This window comes from Sylvia atricapilla, chromosome 22, assembly GCF_009819655.1.
Source record: "Sylvia atricapilla isolate bSylAtr1 chromosome 22, bSylAtr1.pri, whole genome shotgun sequence".
In the NCBI taxonomy this organism is placed as follows: domain Eukaryota; kingdom Metazoa; phylum Chordata; class Aves; order Passeriformes; family Sylviidae; genus Sylvia; species Sylvia atricapilla.
The window spans coordinates 4095235-4118573 of record NC_089161.1 but is presented as its reverse complement, the minus strand read 5'-3'; the positions used below and the strand labels follow the sequence as shown (position 1 = coordinate 4118573).

Here is a 23339-nt window from a genome sequence, read left to right as displayed (position 1 = left end):
TAAAGTGTGTGAAATTGCTGGGGGATTGCTGTGAGCTGTGGAGGTGGTGATTTCTGACTGGGAGTAGAAATCTCACTTATAATACCTGGGATTTGAACCACAAAAGGAAATTTAAAAGATTAACAGTGATTCAAATACCAATAATCATGAAGAAAGAAAATAAGCAGTGTTTTAGCCGTTGGTCTGACTCACTCCTACTCCAGCTAATAAAAAGACAACTTTTTCAGCTTGTACCCTTCGTGTTGTCTGGAGTTCTGGTTCCCTACTCATCAGAGAGAGCAGGTCTCTGGGCAGGGAGAGACTGACTTAATTTTTTTTCGTATTTTCTCTTCAGCTATGACTTGTAACTTGAGATTAGAAACATAATCATAGAATCCTGGAATGATTGGGGCTGGAAAATAATACAACCTTAAATACAGCCTCCTTCCCACCCAGCCTGCAATGAGCACAGACACTTTCCACTGGGCCAGGTTGCTCAGGGCCTTGTCCCCATGTCTGTGTGATGCCTTTGCTGGTCCTCTCAGGAGAATCCAGGGGAGGTGATGGGGACCAGTTATTTCCAGCTACACTTCTCCAAAAAATGTGTTGGCTTCCTCCAGCATGGTTTCATTCTTGTTTCTTGCTTTCCCTCTCTGTCTCCACAGCTGTAGAGTCACTGCATTCCTTGAATGACCAGATCTCCCATTTTATCATCAAAAAGTCAAAAACCCTGGACGAGGATGAAGATGCCTTTTTGCCCAGTGAGAAGGAATCTCTGAAAAGTGCCATGATGCTGATGAGGCACCTCCTGATGGATGCACAGGTAGGAAATCAACACGCACACGTGTGTTAGGGTGTGAGGAAGGCACATTACACTGATCTGGAGGAAAAAAACCTGCATTTTTATGTGCAGTTTTAACGGTGGAGAACATTAATTGCTGACTCTTCTTTAAAACAGATTTTGGTTTCTGAAATCTGCAGGTGTGGGAAGAACATCTCAGTGCACAGAGTGTGCAGTTTGTGCTGGGGCTGAGCCTCAGAGTCAGGGTTAAAAATGGCCCTTAATTTCAGGAGAAACTACAGCAATGTACTCATTGATGGGAATACAGCAATAACCCCATTGATGGGAATCCAGCATCAGCACTACTAAAAGAAAGTCATCTGTCCACTAAGCATCTGTGCTGAATGCCAGTTTTAGAAGTGCCAGACAACTGAGCTGTTGGTTTAGCCAAGCTCTAAAATGCCAGTTAAAAGTCATGAAATGATGTGCAGATGTTTCTTTGTGCCTTTGCTGCTTCAACAAAAAAACCCTCTTTCTCTGTAGCTTTGCTGTGTTGCAGTGTTTCCTTCAGCCTACAAAAAACACCCTTTGAAATATTAATTGTATTTATCTTTTTATATTCCCTTTTGGTCTTTATTTGCAAAGCCTGGATGGAAAATGACAGCTTCTGTCAGAGGGCTCTTTTGAAACTGGATGGTCTCTTCTACTCAGGCTAACCCTAAAATCAGGCAAAGGAGGCCTGAGGCTGTCCTGGGATCTTCTGAGCTCTCCAGGACTGGGGATGCCCCAGTTCTGCTTCCATGTTGTCCCACATAGAGTCTGGTGGTTGTCTTGTCTGCTTCTCTCACTTTCAAAACCTTTGGTCCTGGTGACTTTGGCTGGCAGGGATCCTGTGTCAGGTGGGGAGTGACCTGGGGCTCCCTGCTGTTAGTGGCACATGTATTTTAATATTGTGTCTTTGCACAAGGGGTCAGCCCAGGCTTTGGAGGCTGTGGAGTGCACAGGGAGCAGCTCCTGTAGCTCCTTGTTGTGCTCAGGATTTCTGTGGGGATGGTGCTGATCTCACTTCGGCACATCTTTAACCAAGGTTCCATTCACCCCAAACCAGCAGAGTTAACGCTGTTGATGTGTCATGGAGAACTCAAGGGGTTAGACTGTGCTTTTGGTTCTGCTCCCACAGTGGGAATAAATTCTATAGATTCCCCTGCAGGTGGAAATAAAATCACAGAATCCTAGAATTCCACAGAATCCATGGAAATCCATGGAATCGTCTCAGTGTGAGGCTCTGAACAGAGATAAGCTGAAATCCAGTGCTTGGCCCTTTTGCTCCCCTCTCCTGGCATGGAGCTGATTTTCACTGGTGGATAATTTGAGGAGAGAACATCCAGCTTGAAATTTTGGGCAGAAAGTTTGGGTTGAAAGGAACCTTTTGGGTTGAAATGGACCTTAAAGCTCATCCCATTTCACCCCCTACCCTGGGCAGGGACACTTTCCACTAGACCAGGTTGCTCCAAGCCCCATCCAACCCCACACAAGTTCCAGATATTTGGAATACCTCTGGGGAGTCAGGCATGGGAGCAGGCAGATGCTTACAGGTGTCTGCATGTGGCAGATAAAAATAAATATGGGGCAAAAAGGCACCTATTGATAATCCCCTTGTGCAGGAATTCTATTTTTAACACCCAAGAATTGCTTTCCTACTTATCAGCTGTCCTGAATGCATATTAATTGGTGCCTGTGATAGAGAGACTGATTAGGAAATGCTAAGAACAATGGGGAAATGTCAAGTGCTCCTGTTATCCTCATGATGTGCCTGGATCCCTTCCCAGAAAGGACAGGAGGTTTTCTTGCCTGGGATTTTCAGGTTGGAAGGATGACAAGGTGAGAAGTAGTAGTGGTGAGTAGAAGGGTGGAAGTAAACAGGTGATAACATCCAGTTATAAAAAAAAAAAAAAAAAAAAAAAGGCAACAAAACCAAAAAACAAAAAAACAAAAAAACAATAAAATAAATCCTCTGAGGAATGAAAGAAACATGAGGCTGGCAGGAATATCAACAGGAATATCCCCACCATTGTGTGAATATAAACACATGAATATATAACCCTGGCTGCAGAGTGCCCTGGGGCTCTAATCACACAGGAGGAAAAAAAATATCACAAATGCAATTATTTCCCTTCTCTTCCCTTCTCCCTTTGCTTCCCAGTTAGTGGTTTTATGGGAAGATGGAGCCCTGAAGCTCTAAACAGTATTGATTGTGTGAGGCTCTGTACAAAGATAAGCTGAAATCCAGTGCTTGGCACTTTGACTCCCCTCTCTTGCCATGGACCTGATTTTGACTGATAGATAATTTGAGGAGAGAACATCCAACTTGAAATTTTGGCCAGAAATCAGCTGGACTGCTAAGCCAGCAGGAGTGACTGGTCAGAGGGGACAGTTAATGGGCATTTCTCACTTCTCTGCCACTATTAATCTGCTTTGAAAAGGCAGGGATGATGTGGGGGTGAGGCCTCGTGCCTGCTGCCCTTCTGGTTTGGAGAGAAATTGGACACATTTTTGGAACTCTGCTTGGACACACATCAGGAGACGTTGCTGAAACAAAGGTTTCGGGTCCACCATGGATGTAACTTTGATCTCGAGTCAGTTTTTGGCTGAAGATGAATCAGTGAATCAACACACAGAGCTTTCCACTTGGGAAGACACTGTGAGGGCCTTTAGAGGAGGCTGTGCTGGGGACATGTGCACGTGCCTGAGAAGGAGCAGGTCCCTGCTCCCCAGCAAGGTGCCACCGAGGGCACAAAGGACAAGGATGCCCATCAGAGTGGAGAAGAGGAACCACAGCACACCAGGGAGCCTGCCTGGGGTTTCACAGCCGGATTTTCTGATAGAACATGGATTCTGTGCCCCTGAGCATCAGCCCAGTCCCTTCATATATTAAGCCATATTTATTTTACCCTTGGCTGCTTGGAAGAGCCTCTTCTCTTAATTTATTCCACTTCTCACCGATTTTAATGCCTCAGTTTTGTGGTAGCCATGTGCAAGCTGCTGTGACAGTAGTGACTGTGGCTTTACAGGGAAAATTAGAGGTCACTTCTTGGTAAGCACAGCACAGAGAAACAGCTGTTGAGTGGGGGAAAAAATTCATCTCATCTCCCACGTGCAAATGGGTTTTCTCCATGGAGAATGGGGCGTATTCTGCACTCCTCCTGGCTAGAGAAATGGCATTGGTGGCAGATGAGGTGGCCCTGGTGGGAGAATGGTGCTGGCAGCTGTGGTGTGGGCTGGCTGAGGGGCTGCTGATCCATCAGCGCCGTCAGCAGTGTTAAACTGCACACAGGGAGAGGTAATAAGCTGTGTGGAGTCTCTCAGCAATAGGCTGTCAGCTCAAATTCAGCCCAGGGAAGACAGTGATTTAATGAAAGTCATTACAATCTGCAGGATCTCTTGACCCCGGTGCTCTCCATCCCTTCCACGCCCTGGATAGGATTTCCTCCTCTCAAAAAACCCTGGTCAGCACAACGTTTGTGCTCTGGCTGCTGGGCTGACAGCTCTGGGGAAGGAGCATTGTCCTCTCTGTGGGTCAGGGCTGCAGCTTTGTGCCCAAATCTCTCATTCCTGCTCTGTGTCCCGGGACTGCAGCACCTTCACCCCATCAGTCACCATGTCCTGGCTGGTGGAAGAGCTCCAAAAATGCAAATTGTGCCTTCTAAATGAAAAGGTGTGCTGAGACCATGCACAAAAGCAGGTGGGAGGAAAGGTGTGTTTATTCCCCGTGACTTGTCCCATCCTCTGCCTGGTGTCGGGGTGAATAAACAATTCCCCAGCGCTGTGGCAGGGACACTGCAGCCTGTGATAGATTGTCACTGCTGTCAATCACTTCTGACAGTCCTATTATGCTCAGAAAGGATGTTTGCTCTGTGCCTGTTGTTTTATAATCCTCAGAGGTGGAATTTTATAGCCTAGCAGTGTTTTTGGTTTTTTTTTTTTCCTCAGACGTTTCCCTAAGCAGGATTTATTGCTTCTGAGACACACGTGACATGAATCCATTATGCCTTCAAACTTTAAATCACTTCTTGATTTGTTTTTCTTCAGTTTCTAATTGCAATTGTGAGAGACTGGACTGGTGTGGAGCTGAAGGTGCACAAGGCATGAGTCATGTGCTTCAGCTCTAATCCAGCTCTTTCCAAAGGAATTTGTCCAAAAACCAGAAAAAGTGCACCCAGGCACCAGCAGCAGCCCTAAATGTGGGGAAATAGTCCTTATATGAAGGAGCACATTTTGGAGGATGCCTGCCCTCCAAACCCAAGCTTTCAGGAAGTTCAGTCCACTTAGTTCCTTCCATCAAGTGTTTAATTGACTTCAAGCGGATTTGAAGCTCTTTGGGGAAAATACCATCTCTTCAGTGCCTTTCCCAGCTGCTGTGATTATCCTCAGGTGTTGTTCTGGAGGGAATGAAAGGACATCAAAACCAGCTCAGGGTTTGCATTGGACTTCTTGAATGAGATCATACCACAAATGATGACTTAAGAACAAGATCAGCTTTGTGGGGCATCTGGCTTAGATTCACTTGGATTCCAGTTGCTGCCCAGGCATGAGAGTGTGAGGGTATTGAGATATTCAACTGCTTCTCTGGTGGGGAGCTCGGTTATTTCATAGGTAAAGACAGAAAATCAACTTGGTGGTGCTTCTAACCAAAGTTGTTAACAAAATACTGTTCTCATTACCCAAAAATCATAGGGGAAAGAACACTTTAATTTACATTTAGAAGTTTTTTTTTTTTTCTTTAAAATATGGTGTCGTAGGTTTGTGGGGGTTTTTGTTTGGGGGGTTTTGGGTTTTTTCATTAGTTTTTGGTTTTGTTTTGGTTTTTTGGGGTTTAGTTTAGTTTTGTTTTGGTTTTTTTGGTGTGGTTTGTTGGTTGGTTGTTTATTTTTTTCTTTTACTCTGAATCAAACAGCTCCAGTCCTCAATGACTCCTGGGACAAACTTTTAGCAGATGTCTGGCAGGACAGATCTGCAGATGAAGCTAATGCCAGTTTGGACAGAGGATATTGCCTTGTTTTTCTTCGGAAAATATCCGATTATTTGAGTTGTCACCACCTTAAGCCTTTTAAGCCTGACACTGATACCTGTAAATAAATCATTTAAGGTTAGAGTCTTTTAGTTTATGGAAAAAAGGAAAACTTACTTGGCATGACTTATATTTAGCCATTCAACATCCCACCAGCTGTTGGGCTTTGGGGTTTTTTTTGTGTTACCCTCCATTTCTAACCAGACAAAACAATAATTTCTCAAGCCCTTTTACATTATAATCTTTTCTCCAGTGGTCCCTGTTGCTTTCCCAAGCAGCCTGTTGTGGAGACAGCCACGATAATTGCTGCAGAACTGGAAGCAGAGCAGTGCTATTTCCCCAGCTGACCTTTAAAAATAGTTCTTACTTTCTGCAGAGGGCTGTTGTATGAAACCAGCCATGTTGTTGGAACACTTTGTTTGTTACTCCAACGTTTCTCACCATCTGTTCTTCAGACTTTCAGCAGAACTTCAGGAGCAACGCCCCGTGGCCTTCGTTTTCACACGAGTGGGTCCTATCAGTATCAACAGGAAGAGCAGGGGAAGGAGGATTTGCTCTGTGTTTCAAGAAACCGAAATTATTAGAGTTCTGAAAGGGTCCTTGCCACACCCATGTGTTTCGAGAGCTGCAGAAAGGGAAATGATCCTAAATGCTGTTATGGAATATTATAAAACTGCGGCTGTATATTGGTGTTCATGTATCTTGGTGTTCATTTATCTCAGCCTGCACAGTCCATGAGCTGGTTTGGCTTGGAAAACAGCTGCTTTTCAAGTCAGGGTGCATCTAGAGGAAAGCCCAAAAAACAAACTTGCTGCTCTGTATGCTGTATTTTTTTACATTAATCTTGCTGTCCCATTTCCATAAGAAGGGATCTTCTTGTCTGCTTCAAGCCAGCAGCACATCTTCTCATGATCTCTCTAGGTCTAAAAGGGTGCACAAATTCCTGACTTGTGTTGAAGGAGGAGAAGATAAAAGACAGAACCCCTGAAGCTTCATCAAGGACCTCATTGTGTCTAATGATGTTATTAACATGTGTGATACGCCCTGGCTGGTGGTGCTTGTCCCTAAACAGGTACCTGACAACCTGCTGCCTCTTCCATGGCCTGGGAGGGGAGGGGAAACTCATTTGTGGGCTGTCTCTATGAATTCAGTCTATTTAATTCAGTCTATGTCCTCCACGATGAGGGATCAGAGGCACCTCTAACTCAGGTGAGCTGTGATGTGCTGCTCTCTGCACCAGCCCAGCTCTGCACATCCTCAGTGACCCGTAAGTGCTGGGTCCCATCCTGCCTGGTTCAAAACCCACCAATCTTCTGAGCCAAGACTCAGGATAAGGATGTTAACAAATTGACAGTAAAAATGAGGGTTGCAGCCTTGGAGAAAGATCAGTTCCTTATTTTCCTGGGAGAGGTTCAGGATGAATTTATGAAGCTTTTGCCCTCTGAGACAATCTGTGCTTTTTCCACCCCTCAGGGGGTCAAACCTGAGCTAGAACCATGCAAAGGATGGATCCTGTTGCTTACCATCACTGCAAAGGAATACTTACATCACTAAATAATGGTGCTGAATCCCCAAATTACATTTGCTGTAAGGCTGGTGCTGGTGGTAATTCACTGGCTGCAAGGTGGCTCAGCACGGTGACATCAGGTCAGTTCTGATTTCATTCTCATTCTCTCTTATTTTGCTCTCCTTTGGAACTGGAAAAAAAGCTTGTTATTCTGAATTAGGTTTGATATTGCTGTTGAGAGCTCAGAAATGCTTTCAATATTTGCAACCCTGCAAGAGTAGAAGACTAAAAAAAAAAACAAAATAAATCACATGTACAGAGAAGAGAGCAGAGCACCACCTTTAAAGGGTGCAGAGGCAAGGCTCTCAGCAGGTTTGTTGTTCACTTAGTGGTTTGTAAGTTAGTGTTGATTTTTCTGTTTTTGTGATGGTGTGGAGGTCAGTAGGAGAGGATGGCCATGCCAGTGGAGAGGTCAAGCTGGGGGTTATACAGCAGCAACTCAGCACTCAGAGAGAGAGAGAAATAAAGATATACTCAAGGTGTGTATAGACAAGGATATAGCACATGAGACAACCTGATGGACACCTTTCTTCGATTCAGAGGGGAACCAGAACTGATTAAAAGAGAAAATGCATAAAGAAGGCCAGATCTCTGCAGGCAGATCTCTGCAGATCCTGGATATGGACAATTGCATTCATATCCAGGTAATTGCAGAATTCCAGTTTCTGTGATTCCTTCACAAAAGGCCCTCAAACCTCTGAGCAGGTGGCCCAGGACAGAGTGTTTCATTTGCAGAGTCCTGTCGAACACCAGAGAAGAGATGACAATTTTGTCTCACTTAGAACACGATGTGTATTCATGAGTGGGGCTGTGCAAAAGCTCTGCAAGCTTTAATTGGAGTTCATGAGAGAGAAACGATGAGTATCTTCATAAATGTAGAAGAAGCAATTAGGAGAGACCAGAATGTATTTGCTATCACAGCAGTTTATCAGCAATGCAGATTTTTCAGTTAATAACAGGAGAAAACCCCAATTGTGCAGCCAGCAAATGAGACAGAAAATCCCAGTTAGCCTCACTCGGCGCTTGGGAAGCACAAGATGTGAAGACTCAGGAAAACGTGTTCTCTTCCCTCAATGTGTTTTCTCCTGCCTGGAGAGTCTCCTGCTCCATTTCGAGCTACAAACGAGCTAAAGCACCTCACCTCAGCCCAAAGTGAGCTACAGCTGCACCATGGTGCTGGACCAGGTCACTGGGAAGCCCAAGAGCTCCATCCCAAAGCAAATCCTTCTCCTGACTCAGCTGCAAACCTCCCCTCCAACCTGTGAGCTCAGGGGTCACCAGGCTGAGCCCAGCAGGAGGTGGGAGCCAGCCAAGCTTTACATTTATATTTTTGTCTCAGAAAAACCAATAAATATTTAATGGCTCTGCGAGACAGGGCGAGCGTTTGCGTTCTCTCCCCGTATATCAACAGTTGCTTTAAGCACTTACTTGATAAAAATTAAGCTGTTTCTTTCTCCAGATTCCTGCCTCAGATGCTGGGTAGGGAGCTAATTTTGTAAGCAAAAGCTGTCTTGTTTTGGAAAACAAATTCAAATGGAAGAGCTGGTTTTTGAAAGTGAATGCTGGGCTGCTATTCCTGCAGATATATTCCAAACAGCCTTGTGAGTTAACCCTGGCAACAGATCTTGTCCAGATGTAGTAATCCTTCATCCTTTAACTCCTTCTAGGCTGTAGGCTTAGCTCCTTCCCAAGAAAGCATCCATGCTAAGTACATTCCATTCAATTCCATTTGCATGGAGGTTTGGCAAACCATAGATTTTGTCTCTGGACTTCAAATTTTCCCAGCAAGGAGGTGAATTCACCAGGGTTGCAAGACCCTGTCACTACTTCAGATCTGCTCTTCCTTCAGGGAAAAGGTGTCTTTTATCCTTTGCACAAATTTAAGGACGTTATTTAATTCCCATCTTCCTCATTTATCTGTGAGTTGGGAATAATATTCGCCTACTTCACAGTGATCGTGTGAGGCTCTTCATTCATTAATGTGTAAAAGCTTTGAGATCCTTGGGATGAAAATTGCTTTAAAAGATGCTGTTAATACTAAACATCAAGTAGTGCACCTTGGTATAGCAATAATTGGTGCTATCATTCCTGCCCAAGTCTTCCATGAATTAAAAGGCTTTGAATGAGACTGGAACCACGAATGGGATTGGGACCAATTAACACGTATTCATATGTCAGTTTTTATATCCTTAGCATTCCTGTCATGGGACTCTTGGGAAAATCTCCATGGATTTTAATGGTGCAGTGTCAGAATTCAGCCCCAGACGTGTTTGTGGGATAATTGCTGGATAACCTGCGTTCTTCTGCTAACTTGGTTGCTTAGTGATTAAGCTAAAAGCAAAAGTATGCTGGTTTAATATTAACGTAAATGGAATTAGCCACTCTTTCTGTGAGTTAAATGTTGCAGGAAAATTCTCATTATAAGGAAACCATGATATTTTTTCCTTTGGATATATAGATTTAATTAAGTATTTTGTTGATAGTTTTTGACCTGCTCTCTGCACTTAACCTCCACTCCAGTATGTGGAGACTGGCTTTTATGGAAAAGCCAATAATTTGCTGCACAGTCACCCAACTTATACCTTTATTAGATTTCGAGCACGCAGTACTCATCCTCCTAAATGGAGAGGCTCTGAATATGCATCCCAAGTAAATAAAGAGCTCACATGAAGAAATTGCCTGATCTTTCAAAGATATCGACATTATTTCTACGGAAGGGAAAAGCACTGAATGACGGTGGGATGGAGCCAGGACAAAGGACCGTGTGAATCAACACCATGAGAAAGCTGATGGCCAGTAAGGTGTGGATTTACAGGGAATTGTTCCCCTTCGGAGCAGCCTCTTGCTCCTGGCTGGGAGTGAACTGTGTGCTGTGAACGTTGCTGGTGCCACATGGGGGAGATGTTGAAGAAGAGCTGGATCACTCCACTCCAGCACAGCGACTTCCCAGGGAAGAGCAGCCTGAGGGGTTTAGGAGCCTAATTCCTTTCAGTTTCCCTCCCATATGATATGTATATAAATATCCTGTATAAAAGAGATCTGTGCAAACCACTTGAAAAATTATCCCTCCTGGCTTCAGGGCACATCCAACATCTTCCAGTTGCCAAAAGTGCTTTTATAAGCAAGACCATGAAGTGATCAAGGAAGATAAAATAAGAAGTCATGCAGTCCCTTGTGTTAGCACCGCTGCAGCTCTTGTCTGGCAAACTGGGTTTGGGAAGGGATGGTTTGGAGGAGCTGAGGGAGCCTGGCTGGCATGGGGAGCACTTAGCAGGATTTCTTGCTGCTGCTCCCTAATACCCAAAAAATAAGGATAAGCTCATACAAGTAGCCTGTGATTTACTGAGGCCCACTGGCCATCTTCCTTGTTTCTTCTCAGAATAATACTTTTCACACTGCGAATTAGTGGTTAATGCTTATTTATGCATGAGAAATCTCCACAGAAACGGCTGTAGAGAGACTATCTGTACTGTGGGAAAGCCAAAAATGTAAGATTGACTTTCTGAATTACCTTTTCAATATCTATTTTTTTTCTCTGCAATGGCTTAAAGAGATATTTATTCTAGGACCCTGATATGTTTTATAATATTCTAGCAGCCAGGTTAACAGGTATAACCAGTACTTTTGTAACAGGAGTGGGCTGTGAAGCTGGGTTAGGTAGCCTGGGGGAAGTCAAGAGGTCTTCATTTTTCAGCTTAAAAAGAAAAAGAAAAGAAAAGAAAAAGCTACAAATGCACAGCACATACCCCAAAAGCTGAAGTGCTGCCCCCTTTGAACACAGGCTCCAGCTGACTCCAGGGCAACTCTGGCTCCTCTTTCAAGCACGACCTTCCCTTTCTGCCCACAGACAGCCAGAGGCTGCAAGAATATAGCAACTTTTTCCTCTCTGTCTTTCTGCATAGAGGAATTCAAAATCACTGCATGATGTGTGCCCCAATTAATATTCTCTGATTGTTTCCCCTTCCCTTCCAAATGATGTCAGTCTCCATTATTTTTGGCATAATGGTAGTGAGAGGAATGTCTGTTTTTCAGAAATATTTTATCTCTCATTCTTGTGTTCGCAACAATCTCTACTCATCTCAGGATTTTGGTTTTTCTTTCTATCCTTTTGCTTTTGACTTATATTGTAAAAGACCTACAGTAAAATAATGAAAACTGTCTTAATCTATCACTACTCAGTTTGTACGTTATTAATAATGAAGGCAGTGTAATTAGGCTGCAGAATGCACAGTGAACACAACACTAAGATGTCCTTAACTAACATCTGTGGCTACTGCTTGGCTTATATTGGCACAAGCCACCAAGATTTTACATGAAAACAGTTATTTGTGTCTGGCATTGCTTTTACAGAGTACAGGGGCTTCATTTTGCACTGGCTGCTGTTGAAAGGCAGCGTGAAATCCGTGGCACTGAATGCTCAGCTCTATTTGAGTCGTATTTTGGGTGCAGATCCTGGTCTCAGTGTCACTGCTCTATTGAAAAGTTTTTTCTCTTGTGCCCTTGGTGGCTGAGCTGATGGGGTGCCGTGGACAGGAACTCATCTTTAAGAGGCCCTTCTTCTCTCCTGCCCCTTGCTGTCCCCTTTTCCATGTCAGAGCCTTGTGATGCCCATCCTCAGCCCTGTCACAAGGAGGCCAGGAAGGAACAAGGTGCTTTTCCACCCTGTCATCAGCATAAGCTGGTGGTTTGATCCTCTGCCTGTGCTGTTCTGACCTGTGACATGTTGGATCTCCGGTGTCAAAGGCATCAAAGGTGTCTCTGTTTCAACTTGTTCCCAAAAATGTGGGGGGAAATCTCATCCTTAAGGCACATGTAGGGCTGCAAAGCCACCACTGCCTCAGAGCTGGCAGTGTCCATCACAGAATTATGGAACCATTTAGGCTGGAAAAAAATCTTTAACATCAGCATGTCCCATCCCTCCCTCTTTGACAGCTTCCAGCTGCTGACAGGGCACTGAAAGGGATGTTTAGAACAAGAGGGATGTTTAGATCAGATATAAGGAAGAAATTCTTTCCTATGAGAGAGGTCAGGCCCTGACATAGGGGCTGGGGAGGGAAAGGAGCTTAAAGACCATCATGTCTCAACCCTTCTGCCCTTCCATCAGACCAGGTTGTTCCAAACCCTGTCCAGCCTGGCCTTGGACACTTGTAGGACTGGGGCAGCCACAAGTTCTCTGGGCAAACATGCCAGGGCCTCCCCATCCTCACAGGAAAGCATTTCTTCCTTTAATTTAATCCAAACCTATTCTCTAGCAGTTTACAGCCATTCCTCCTTGTCCTATCAAGCTGGGGTGGACTGAGGTGCTCCTCCCTGGCGACTTCCAAACCCTTTTCCCCTGTTGGTGTAACCCCTCCTGCCACAGCCAGAGCTCTGATCCACCCCCAGCCTTCCTGCTGTGCTCACGTCGTGTACATGATCAGTGATGACTCTGCACAAACAAGAAAATAAACCAGCCCTGCAGCTGTATGAATGTATCAGCTCCTCGGAAAACACGGGGAAATGCAACGTCTGCAGGAGGAGGGAGGGGAATTGAGAGTGCAAGGGGTTTTACTGTGGCACGTTTGAGAGCAGAGAGAGTGAATAAAGACCTTATAAAAATACTTGGCAGCAACTCCTCTAAATCTTTCAAGGTATGAGTTTCTTATTTTAGTTGATTTACTGAGCTGACAAAGAGGCAATCATCGTTAATCAAAATAACTCACTTCTGCTTTGAGTATGAGAGCTGAAGTTAGATGAAGGTCATGGAAAAGAGATGATAAACTAGCCCAAGATCTTTAGTGGCTGGAGTTTATTAGGGAGCCTTTTCTAGAGGGGAAAACAGATTTTGGCAAATGTTGATGGCTTTTAAAATGGGTTTTTTTCAAGAAGGATTGCATCTCTCGCAGATTCACAGATGTGATGCACTCAAGTATGCATGAAGGGATGATTTCCTGACGGCTTTTAGTAGCAAGAGGTGCTGTATTGGAAAGCATCTGGTATTCTCCTGGAGGCAGGAGGGAAACAAAGATTTGGATAAGATATGTAGGAGATGAGAAGTGATAGGGGCCTGCGAGTGCCAAACCACATTTTCTGGGGAGGCTTCAGGAGACTGAGCCACTGCCACTTCTGAGAAATGTCTCTCTTGGGCATCATGGAGAATTCTGCCCATGCTTGAGTCCATTTGTATTTAGGGAAGTATCTTTCCTTGACCTTTGACAGTGCAGTGTCTCCCTGCTGCATTCCTCACCCTGCTCAGGTGTACACCCTGGGTAGGACTCACTGAGGAGGACGTTTGTGAGCACCTTGTTCAGCAGTTTGCTGATGGCTGAGCCCCAAATAATGCAAAACTGAACAGGCAGAAGCCCAAGAATCCTTCAAAATTATGCTAATGATTCTTAACAAGTTCCATGTTTTGCCTTGAAACTCACTTCTTTAGCTAAAATGTTCTCTGCATTCTGTCTAGAATTAAGGGAAAATATCTAAATTCAAGCTAAAGTGATTGCCCAAAGCAGTGAGGACTGCCAGTGCCTGCAAGCAATATCAATTAGTGTTCTGGTGCCAAAATTATCAATAGCTCTCCTGCCAGTAGCTTTTATTATCAAAAAACTGGGTTGATAACTGTGCATTTCACTTGGAGAACATCATGTGTGACCTTAGCACGATGAAGGGACACGAAATCCCACAGAAATTCTGTTTAAAGCCAAATGCTTTGTGCTTGAGATTTGTTTTGTATTCCCTCTTCTTCTTGCCCTGTGGACACATCTGATGAGTCTAAACCTTGTCATTTAAAAGCTTTCATGAGGTATTTGAAATTTCTAAATAATATGCTTGGACATTTTGTTTTGTTTGCATCATCAGTAGCACAAACACTCCTGGGGACTGCAAATATTCGTGGAAAGACAACAAAAGAGCAACTCTCAAATACGAGGGACCCCTCCAATATTAAGAAAGCTGTAAGTTATAATACAAATAGCATACACCTATGTCAGCTCATGAATTAAATTATATTTCTGAGGGATCTCTTGTGGCAGCCTACTAAAATAATACATTACGTGCTCAGAGGCAGCGTTGGACTGATACAATGGAAGGGGGATAATTAAAGGCTTTGCAAATCCCAAATGTGCCAGCAGCTGCGGGTCAGCTCGAGAAGCAGCTCTGGGAGCCACACATGACCCTCCTGCAAGGATGGAAACCCATTACATGACACTTGTGGAGAATAAACCTGCAGGGGAAACAGCTTCTCCACCCTGGATAAATATCTAGCAGAAATCCACTGGGAATGATGCAAAAAAAAACAAACAAAAAAAAGAGTGGTAGCAGGTGGCAGCGCTTCTTTTCACCCTACAAAATGCATATTTAGAGGCAAAATGGAGAGGAGGAGCCAATTAGTGGGATTACTGTGCTTCAAGAGGCAGGTGCTTGCATTCCAGCTAGGAAACTGCTGCTTCCAATGAGATGAAATGCAGGTGCTTTGTACACAACAGAGGCTTTTGCCACGAAGTTTTGCTAATTACAGAAGCAGAGGACAAAAAGAGGTAAAACTCGACAGCAGCTTGTTTGACAATGAACAAAGGACCCATAAGGCAGCATTAAAAATCAAGGGGGAAAAAAAAGAATTTTCAGAGCTGAGAAATTCTGCAGGTTCATTGTGGAAGCCATAAAGACAAGGAGACGTGGTCCTTTGAATGGTGAGGAGTAGGGAGATGGGGATATCTTGGGCTGCTTTGGGATGTAAGGAATAAAATGGGATAAAGTGCTCGGCTTTGAGCAGGATAAAAACCATGGCCACACATTCCTGCTTAAACACAGAGAATGAACATCAGAGAAAAAACTATGGGTGAGCAGCAGAGAAAGGGCTAAACCAGGGATCCTTTAGCTCCATCTGAGCCGAGAGTGCCTTTCCCTGGCTGCAGAGCAGATGGTCCCTCTCTGCAGAGGGACTGAGCAGGGCACGGCGCCCGCAGCCCGCGGGAGGCACGGACTGCACAGCATCCACCTGTCCTGGAGAGTGAGGGAGGGCCCCTGTGGAGGTTAAAATAATGCTCACCTCGTCTCAGTCACAGTTTAGAGCTGTTCTAGTTACTACAGCATCAATTAAAAAAAAAAAAAAAAAAAAAGTGAAAGAGGGAGATAATTTTGCTGAGGTGTATTTTGGAGCGTTCGGCGATATAATCCTACACGTGGCCAGCATCTAATGTACCAAGTTCTGAGGATGTCCAGCACTTCTCAGAATGGCTTAGAGCAATTGCAAGACAGCTCTTCAGGTGTGTTTTGTAAAGCAAAGGTTTTCATAAATGTGAAAATAACAAATGATACAGAAATAAAACAAAAGCCAGGTATGATGCAGAGAAACCTCTAGCACCAGCTAAGACACCCCAAAAAGCCCTGAGCACCTCTGTGTTCTTTTTTTAAGTATACAATGATCAAGGAGGGATAATTTGGCTTGCTGCCCAATAGAAATAGCCACAAGCTTTGAGAAACATTTCCAAAACTCAACAGGTGCTCCTGTCGTGGCACTGAGCCCAACCACGGTGACAGAAACATGGAAAGTTCTGGTGCTTCTCCTTAAAATTCAGGGGTGAAACTAGAACCCCTTTCCTTTATTTGGAAACATTTGCTTGGGTGTGGGAAATGCACTGCAACTGTTTAGGCCATTTTTCTCTTAGAGAGGTGGCAGTGCTTAATCTTTTGGGTTGTTTCTGCTGCCTGATCGCTTTGCTCCTGGCTGTGTGCTGTGCCCACCCCGCAGCTTTGCTGCCTTCTGGTGCATGAAACAAAATCCCATGGTCCTGCCAAGGATACTCTTCAGCAGGTGACCTTCTTCCAGGACAGCAGAGATCTTGACATTATTATTGTTGCATCCAAAGGATTGTTTCTTGCCATTTTTAAAACATGGTCACTTGGAACTCAGTAGGATGCGTGCTCAAATGTGGTTGCAATATAGGAATAACAATTTCCTGGCGTGTCTGGGTCAAAGCTGGAGTCAAGAGTTTTGAAATGGTTTTAGTATTTCTAAGAGATGTGAGATCACATGGTTGATGAAGAAGATGTAATTATTTTGGTGGAAACACTCATTTTAGTACTATTTACATACAGACATAGAGATACTAAAGACCCAGGTCCCAGTTGCCATTCCAGATGTTGAAGGCTGATGCAGACATGGTGAAGGAAGGTTTTTTATGAGCTTGGAAAGAAGAAAGCAGGACTTGGGGGTGAAGACAAACTTCTAAAGCTTTGGGTGACCCTCTAAAATAAGTGGCCTCTTGGGTTCATTATCATCATATAACCATTGAAGTTTTATTAAAGGTGAACAGTGTGGATACAGAAGAACCTGCTGACAGGAGAGAGTTGGGGCTGTTGAGCCTGGAGATAAGAAGGCTCCAAGGAGAGCTTAGAGCCCCTTGCAGTATCTAAAAGGGGCTACAGGAAGGCTGGAAAGGGACTTTTGACAAGGGCCTGGAGTGACAGGACAAGGAGGAATGGCTTAAAGCTGACAGAGGATAAATTTGGATAAGGTCTAGGGAAGGAATTCTTTGCAGCAGGGTGGTGACGCCCTGGCACATGTTGCCCTGAGAAGCTGTGGAAGTGTCCAGGGCCAGGTTGGAAGGGGTTTGGAGCACCCTGGGGACAGTGGAAGGCGGAATGGCAGAGGGGGTGGAATGAGATGAGCCTTCCAACCCGAAGAACTCTGTGATTTTTCCAGCTCCTTGGCTTTCTGTGACTGCTGAGAGCGCGTAACCAGGATTTAACAGCCAAGCCCACAAGGAGAAGAATAGATGGGTAAAAAGCTGCATCAGAATAAAACCTCGTGGGTGCACCAGGGACAATAAGCGAGGCTTTAAACAATACATCTCCGTAGGTGTCACAACAGAGGGCAGCCAGGAGGCAGCTGGGCTCTGGAACAGGCGAGTTGAGAAGCGCTCGGCTGCCTGGGGCAGGGGAGGATAACACTGAATCCCGGGATAGAAACTGCTCAGAAAAATGAGAGATCTGAGTCATGCCCTTTTAAACAAAACCTCTGAACAACGGAACAGCTGGAGGTATTGGTGAGCGATCCCAGAGTGGGGAACTGGCTGGAAATGGTTTTTTGGAGTGGGTTTTGGAGGCTCTCGAGGAGAGCTGGGTCTGGGATGCAATAGCCCAGAGAGCGGAGCTGTGAAAGAGCTGTAATTAGCGTCTGACAAAGCAATTAAAACCTGACAAGCAAAGGCAGCAGAATGAAACTTATGGAAGCGGACAGTGCTCCAAATGTGAGCTTGATAGTGAATCCAAAATATCACAGAAGAAAAGGTGCCCAAGGCAGAAAGCTGGGTGACAGGGAGAGCTGGACCCCATGGAGCCACCCCAAACACCCACACACAGCAAATTGTCCCCTGGCCATGTCTTTCCATGGGCACTTGGTGATTTCCCCTCCGGGGTTTCCAATCCTCCAAACTGATTTAACTGAAACCTGAGGCGGGTTGGGTGTCTGTGCACTCAGCCAGGTGTGCTGCTAGATTATTGTAAGAACTGACCTTATATAAATGTAGTTGTCATGTGGAGTTGTTCATTTGCTCCCTTCTCTGGGAAATGGAATCGTGGAGAATTATCTACAAATCCATTCCCCGCACCTTCTACCTGAAATTTGCAATTTGCTCCTGCTTTAACTAAGCCTTGTCAGAGAAAATGGCTCTAATTTGCTTTTGCCTCTCAGGTGTGACAAGAGCAATGCACATGTATGTGCCTGGCTGATTTTTCTGTGGCTGAGCCTCACCAGTCAGATAAACTATGAAAATTTAAAAAAAAAACTTAAGGACTGGCAGCGTGTCTGACATGGCCCTGTGTGAGAGCTCCATGTTTTCTCACATTTGAGAAAATTGGCACGAGAGCTCACAAATCTGGAAGAAACGTCCGTGCAGGTTGACTGCACAAATGGATTTAATCGTTTGCACAGAATCTGTTTCGCTGCTTCGCGCTGTAACGACACCGATCTGATTATTTTTCTTTGCTTCAACCAGCAAAATGTCTCTCGTTGGTGTTTGCATAATTAATGCTATAGGATTCGGCTTTGATCCAGCGCCATGCCAGGAATTGCTGTGCTCTCCAATCTGCTGCAAAACAGCGTTTTCTAGCACATTATTTTTATTCTAATGCTGTAATATGGAAAGCCCTGCAGTGCCCTGGCTAATGTGGCTTCTTCTGTCTCTGCATCACAGTAGTTGGCTGTTCCCTGACCTGGGAGAGCTACAAATCCCATTAGTTTAAAAGCAGCAGCATCCTGAATGTGTTCCTGCTTGCAAACTCCGAGCTGCATTTGTCTATTAGATGGATCTACACAGTCTGGTTGTAATTGGGGTGGTTTAAAACCCGCTGGAGCAGCAAAGCACTGCAAGGTGGGATGTCAGAAGGGCTTACTCAAGCTTTGCATAGTGGATTTTGTGATGCAGCTTCCCATTTTGACAGGAGGTTATTCAGGTCTCTGCAGGAAAACCCATAATGGCTGGAGCTGTCCTGTCAGAGGTCACATTTGCTCTGTGTGGGATGAACTGGTTTGACTGGGAAAAACCTTGGAGATCCCTTTATTGCTTCTCTGAATGATCCACAGATGGTTGACCAAAAGGGAATTCTTTGGTTTGTTTTCAAGAGAATGTTACAATGATAACACAACCTGCTGGTTACTGTGTGGTGACAGAGCAAGCAGGGAACATAAGGGATTAAATTAAATAATACAATCCCAATAATGAAGCAGTATAATCAATAATGTAATCAAACAGATGATTATACCCTAATGATGAGCACACTCCTTCCTTCCCAGTGAATTCTACAGCTTAGCTACCTGTGCTTCTCCCCAGGCACACAGCCCTTTGCACCAAATGGATTGAGAAGAACTTTATCCCACCTCCCCTTCCATTTCATTTTTTCTCTCCAGCTTCCCCTCATACACTCTAACCCCCAAAGCCCTTCCCTTCAATATGATGCTTGACCAAATGTGCATTTTCTGGCAGGATGATGCATCAAAAATTCTTTTGACCCTTCATCCCTCCTTTCGTACCATCTGGCAGAGACGTCTTGGATCAGCTCCTCAACCCCTCACTGCCTGTTTCTCACCTGGAAAGCACAAAGATTGTTCTTGGCCTTGGGGGTGTTTGCCTTGGCGTGGAAGGGTGGTTATCGATACAGAACCTTCATGACTGGAAAGGCTGTTCTAATCTCTCCTTATTGCTCTAAAGCAATAGTGGCAAAAAAATAATGGCTTAAATAACTTAAAACACCTGGCCAAATATCAGTGATAGCAGTGAACATCCAGCTGTGCCAGGCATGGAGGGGAGTTCTGGCCTGCCTAAAATCCTATCTTGGTTTTCTCTTTCTCAGTTCCAAAAATGACTTGCAGGGGTTGGGGGGGAAGGAAGGTGGGCAGGGTTGTGCTGAACAACCCCTGGTACATTTGGAAAGTCTCCTCTTTATCTGGCAGCTGCCTTCTTTTCCTGAAAAGCCCTGCAGCCAGCTCGATTTGACAGGATAAACCTCAGCAAGCAGCAAACTTTATCTCCTTGAGGCAAATGGAAATGATGTTGTCCTGCAGATCTGCCTGTGCAGATCCCAGGGGCCGCTGCCAGCAGCAAAGTTTGCTCCCAGGGGCTGCCCCTTCCAGTCCCAAATTCAGGCTGGAGATGCAGCTGGGGTACACCTCAGTGTCCCAAATTCCCATGAGCTACAGCTCGTGGAGGCTGCTGTTACCACCCTGATTCCCTTGGAGCAGGATTTCCCTCAGAGTTCTTGCATGAGCAGGACACAGCAATAGGTTGTTCCATTTGAGGTCTGTTTCCTTGGATGTGATGAGAAAGGACATCATGGTGTGAAATGACCATTCCAAACAGGAATGGGATGAATTTCAGGTCTCTGAAATAAAGGAAGGAGAGGCAAAGGGGTGGCCAGCTGAGTTTTATTGCTGCAAATCTGATGGGGTTTGTAGGATAAAAGGAAGAAGAGATTAAGCAAAAATTCTAGAAGGACTTTGGAGAAAAAAAAAAAAAAGCTCCAACCCCAAAAAAACTTCCCCAGAATCCTCAAAACCTCAAAAGTGTGTTTGGTTTAAGACCATCAGCAGAGTGAAGCTGGTAGTGGCACCTCTAGGCCATGGCCCAGCCCAGGCACAGGAAGAGCAGAGAGGAGCATTAGTGCTGAAAGCCCCCACGGGTGGTCCAGCAACACCTGCAGAAAGGGAGATAAAAGCAAAGTGCACTTCTGGGTAATTTTCTGAGCTAAAAGTATGGATAAAATAGAGATGAACTTTCAAGCATCAGTGTCAATCACCTCAGAACAGGGGCAAGTGCAGCTGGGCAGTGTGTGCTGGAGGCAGGGGGAGTTGTGAGCACCAATGTCTGGCAAGAGATGGGGAATTTCTACTCGAGCAGATACTGGTTATAACTGGGGATAACTTTTGAGTGGAAAACACACTAAAAGCATTGTTTTTACTGCACTCCCATGAGGAAAGTTGTTCCACTTGAGCTTCTTGGTCTTTTCTTTCCAGTACTGATGGGGTCACTCAGTGCACAGCCTCCAGTGATGGCTCTGGCTCCCATCAGAGCTGGCTGCAGGTTTCTGCTCCTGGCTTCCAGTGACCCCACCCTGTATCTCCCATTTCCTCTCTTCCATCATTTCGTTACTCAAACAACTCCTATCCTTGTCTCCTACAGAGTGGTTACAGGGTTTTACCACTTGGCCCAAGGAAAATCAATCTGATTTAGCACACCAACAGTTAATTTTTAAAGGCATAATTCAGCAAAGCAACTTAAAATCTAAATCAGACAAACTAAATAAGAATGGGATCCCTTCTGCAAATTTATAGGTGGCAAACTGAAATGTCAGGGGGTCGTGTATTCATCTGTCAATGTGTAATGCAATTAGACAAGATAATTGGGCAAACTAAGTTTTTACAGAGATCTGGAAAATGTATTAACTTTCCTTCATTAGCTTTGATAGCAGTGCAGGGCCGTTGGGGGTCGGTGTAAGGTGCAAAACTGAGTCTGGATTTAGGATTGAGGCGGGAAATATTCCAATGGGGAACATACATCCAGTCTGCTTTCTCAGTGTCTCAGGCACAGCTTACAGGAGGAACAGTTTGCTGTGTTCCCTTGTGTTGATTGAGGAGGGCTCAATAATGGAAGTGGCAGGGGCAGATGTAAATATGAAGCCAGTAATATGTCTTAATTTAATCAACACTTGACAAAAATCCCAAGGAAGTAAATAATCTGTTCACTTAGCAGATTTTACTGGGGGATCTCCAAATCTTTTGTGGCACCAAAGCCCCAAGCTCAAGTGTAAACAGCAAGAATGATCAGAATTAGAAATACTGAGCTCTGCCTCATTTTCATGTTTTTCTAAGAAGGGCTATAAAAGACATTTGGACAACTTAAACAGTGTCACAAGCAGCAAGGAACCACAGAGACTGGGGCAAGGAGTGCATCCTTCCACATGTTTAATTGCCCATCCATTTTTTTTACTCCTTGTGCATGTTTATGAGTTATTTCTGCCCTGCCATCAGTTTATTTCTGCCCTGCTATCACTTCAGTAGCTGGCACATTTTAGGCATTGGGTCTGAAATAGTCGCAGGCAAAAGCAAAAGTAAACTCCAAGAGGCAGAATTACCCCTGAATTAAGAAGCAGGCTTCAATATTTAATGATGAGGTACTAAATTATGTCCTGGCAATTTTATTAAACTAAAGTGAGGCAGCACATTTGATTTAGGCCATCTAAGCTTTCTGTTCCCCCTGCCTAGGAAGGCTTGTGGTGGTAATCAACTCCCTGCATTCAGAGGAAATTGTTCCTTTATGGTTTAAAGTGTGAAGACGCTTCTAGATAACCATATATTGCATCCAGCAGGACTCTCTTTAGCCCATTCAGCACTGGGAGAAAGGAGCAAATAGCGACAGAATTAAGGGAGAAATTGCAGAGCAACGGCCTCGAACTGATGCAGGGCCCTAATTCAGCAGAGCACTCAAGCACACATAGAACTTGTAATCTCTGTCAGCTTTGATGAGGGGGTTGTGAACCCAGAAGCTTTTCTACCTTTTTCTCAGACACATCAGCAGTTCTAATGAAATCAGGCTCAAACTTTTGGGTTTTGTGTCTGCAGACCATTCTCTAGGTCTGGATTGCTGCTGCCTTGCACCATCCAACCTGGATATTGACGGATATTGATGCCTTCAGCACAGGCTCCTCTCAGACATGATCTGCAGCACCAGGGCTAGGATTGTCTGGGATCCTTTAAATGCAGTATTTTTGTGTCATAGGTGGAGGTGTGGAGTTAATCCCACAGCCACGAGCCCCTGAGTTGATCAAACCACAGGGTGTAGCATCGTGGCAGGTTCATTACTGCAATTTAAGCACCACATAGAAACAGCCACCAATGAGGGGAAGGATGATCTGTTTGTATGAGCCTGAATTCCCCCAAGATTTAGCACTTAAGGCAATTACTGCACTATTCCTTCATGCCTCATATACAGGAAGCTCTTGGATAATTATCAAGTTCAGGGGGAAAAACACACAGATAGAAAAGTGTGGGGTTTAAAGCCGTGTTAGATCCTTCCCAGGAAAGCCCATGGCTCCAGCAGAGCTCCCAGGGCACGGGGCATTGGGAGGGTTAAAAAGGATTTGTGCTCATGCCCTGGGAGCCCCCTCACAGGTTTGTCTGTCTGCTGATCTCCAGCACCACTGACAACGTGAATGTTCATCAGGCAGATGTCATCAGTGGTTGCTGATTTCTCCCTGAGGATGCAGGAATTTTTGGAAACCACCACTTCAGCAAAGCTCTCCAGCAGGAATGCATGGCTGATGCACAGTGCTGTGAAACCTAGAATTTGAGCACACGAGGTTAATAAACAGCAGCAAGTTACCATAACTCACAAATTAAAGGCCCCAATTTTCACAGTCGGGCTGCGAGATCTAATTAAGGCTGGTGGTGCAATTCAGTGTTTGGAGAGTAA

The 23339-nt window shown here is 44.8% G+C and overlaps 1 protein-coding gene across 1 annotated transcript in view; it reads left to right on the top strand.

The window, feature by feature from the left end:
• The first annotated feature begins 701 nt into the window (after positions 1 to 701).
• KAZN (kazrin, periplakin interacting protein) overlaps positions 702 to 23339 on the top strand; it is a 152798-nt gene continuing 130160 nt past the window's right edge. The window contains exon 1 of the mRNA XM_066334304.1: positions 702 to 802. Within this exon, the coding sequence (XP_066190401.1) occupies positions 767 to 802 (36 nt within the window). The 5' untranslated portion in view covers positions 702 to 766. The remainder of the gene's footprint in view (positions 803 to 23339) is intronic.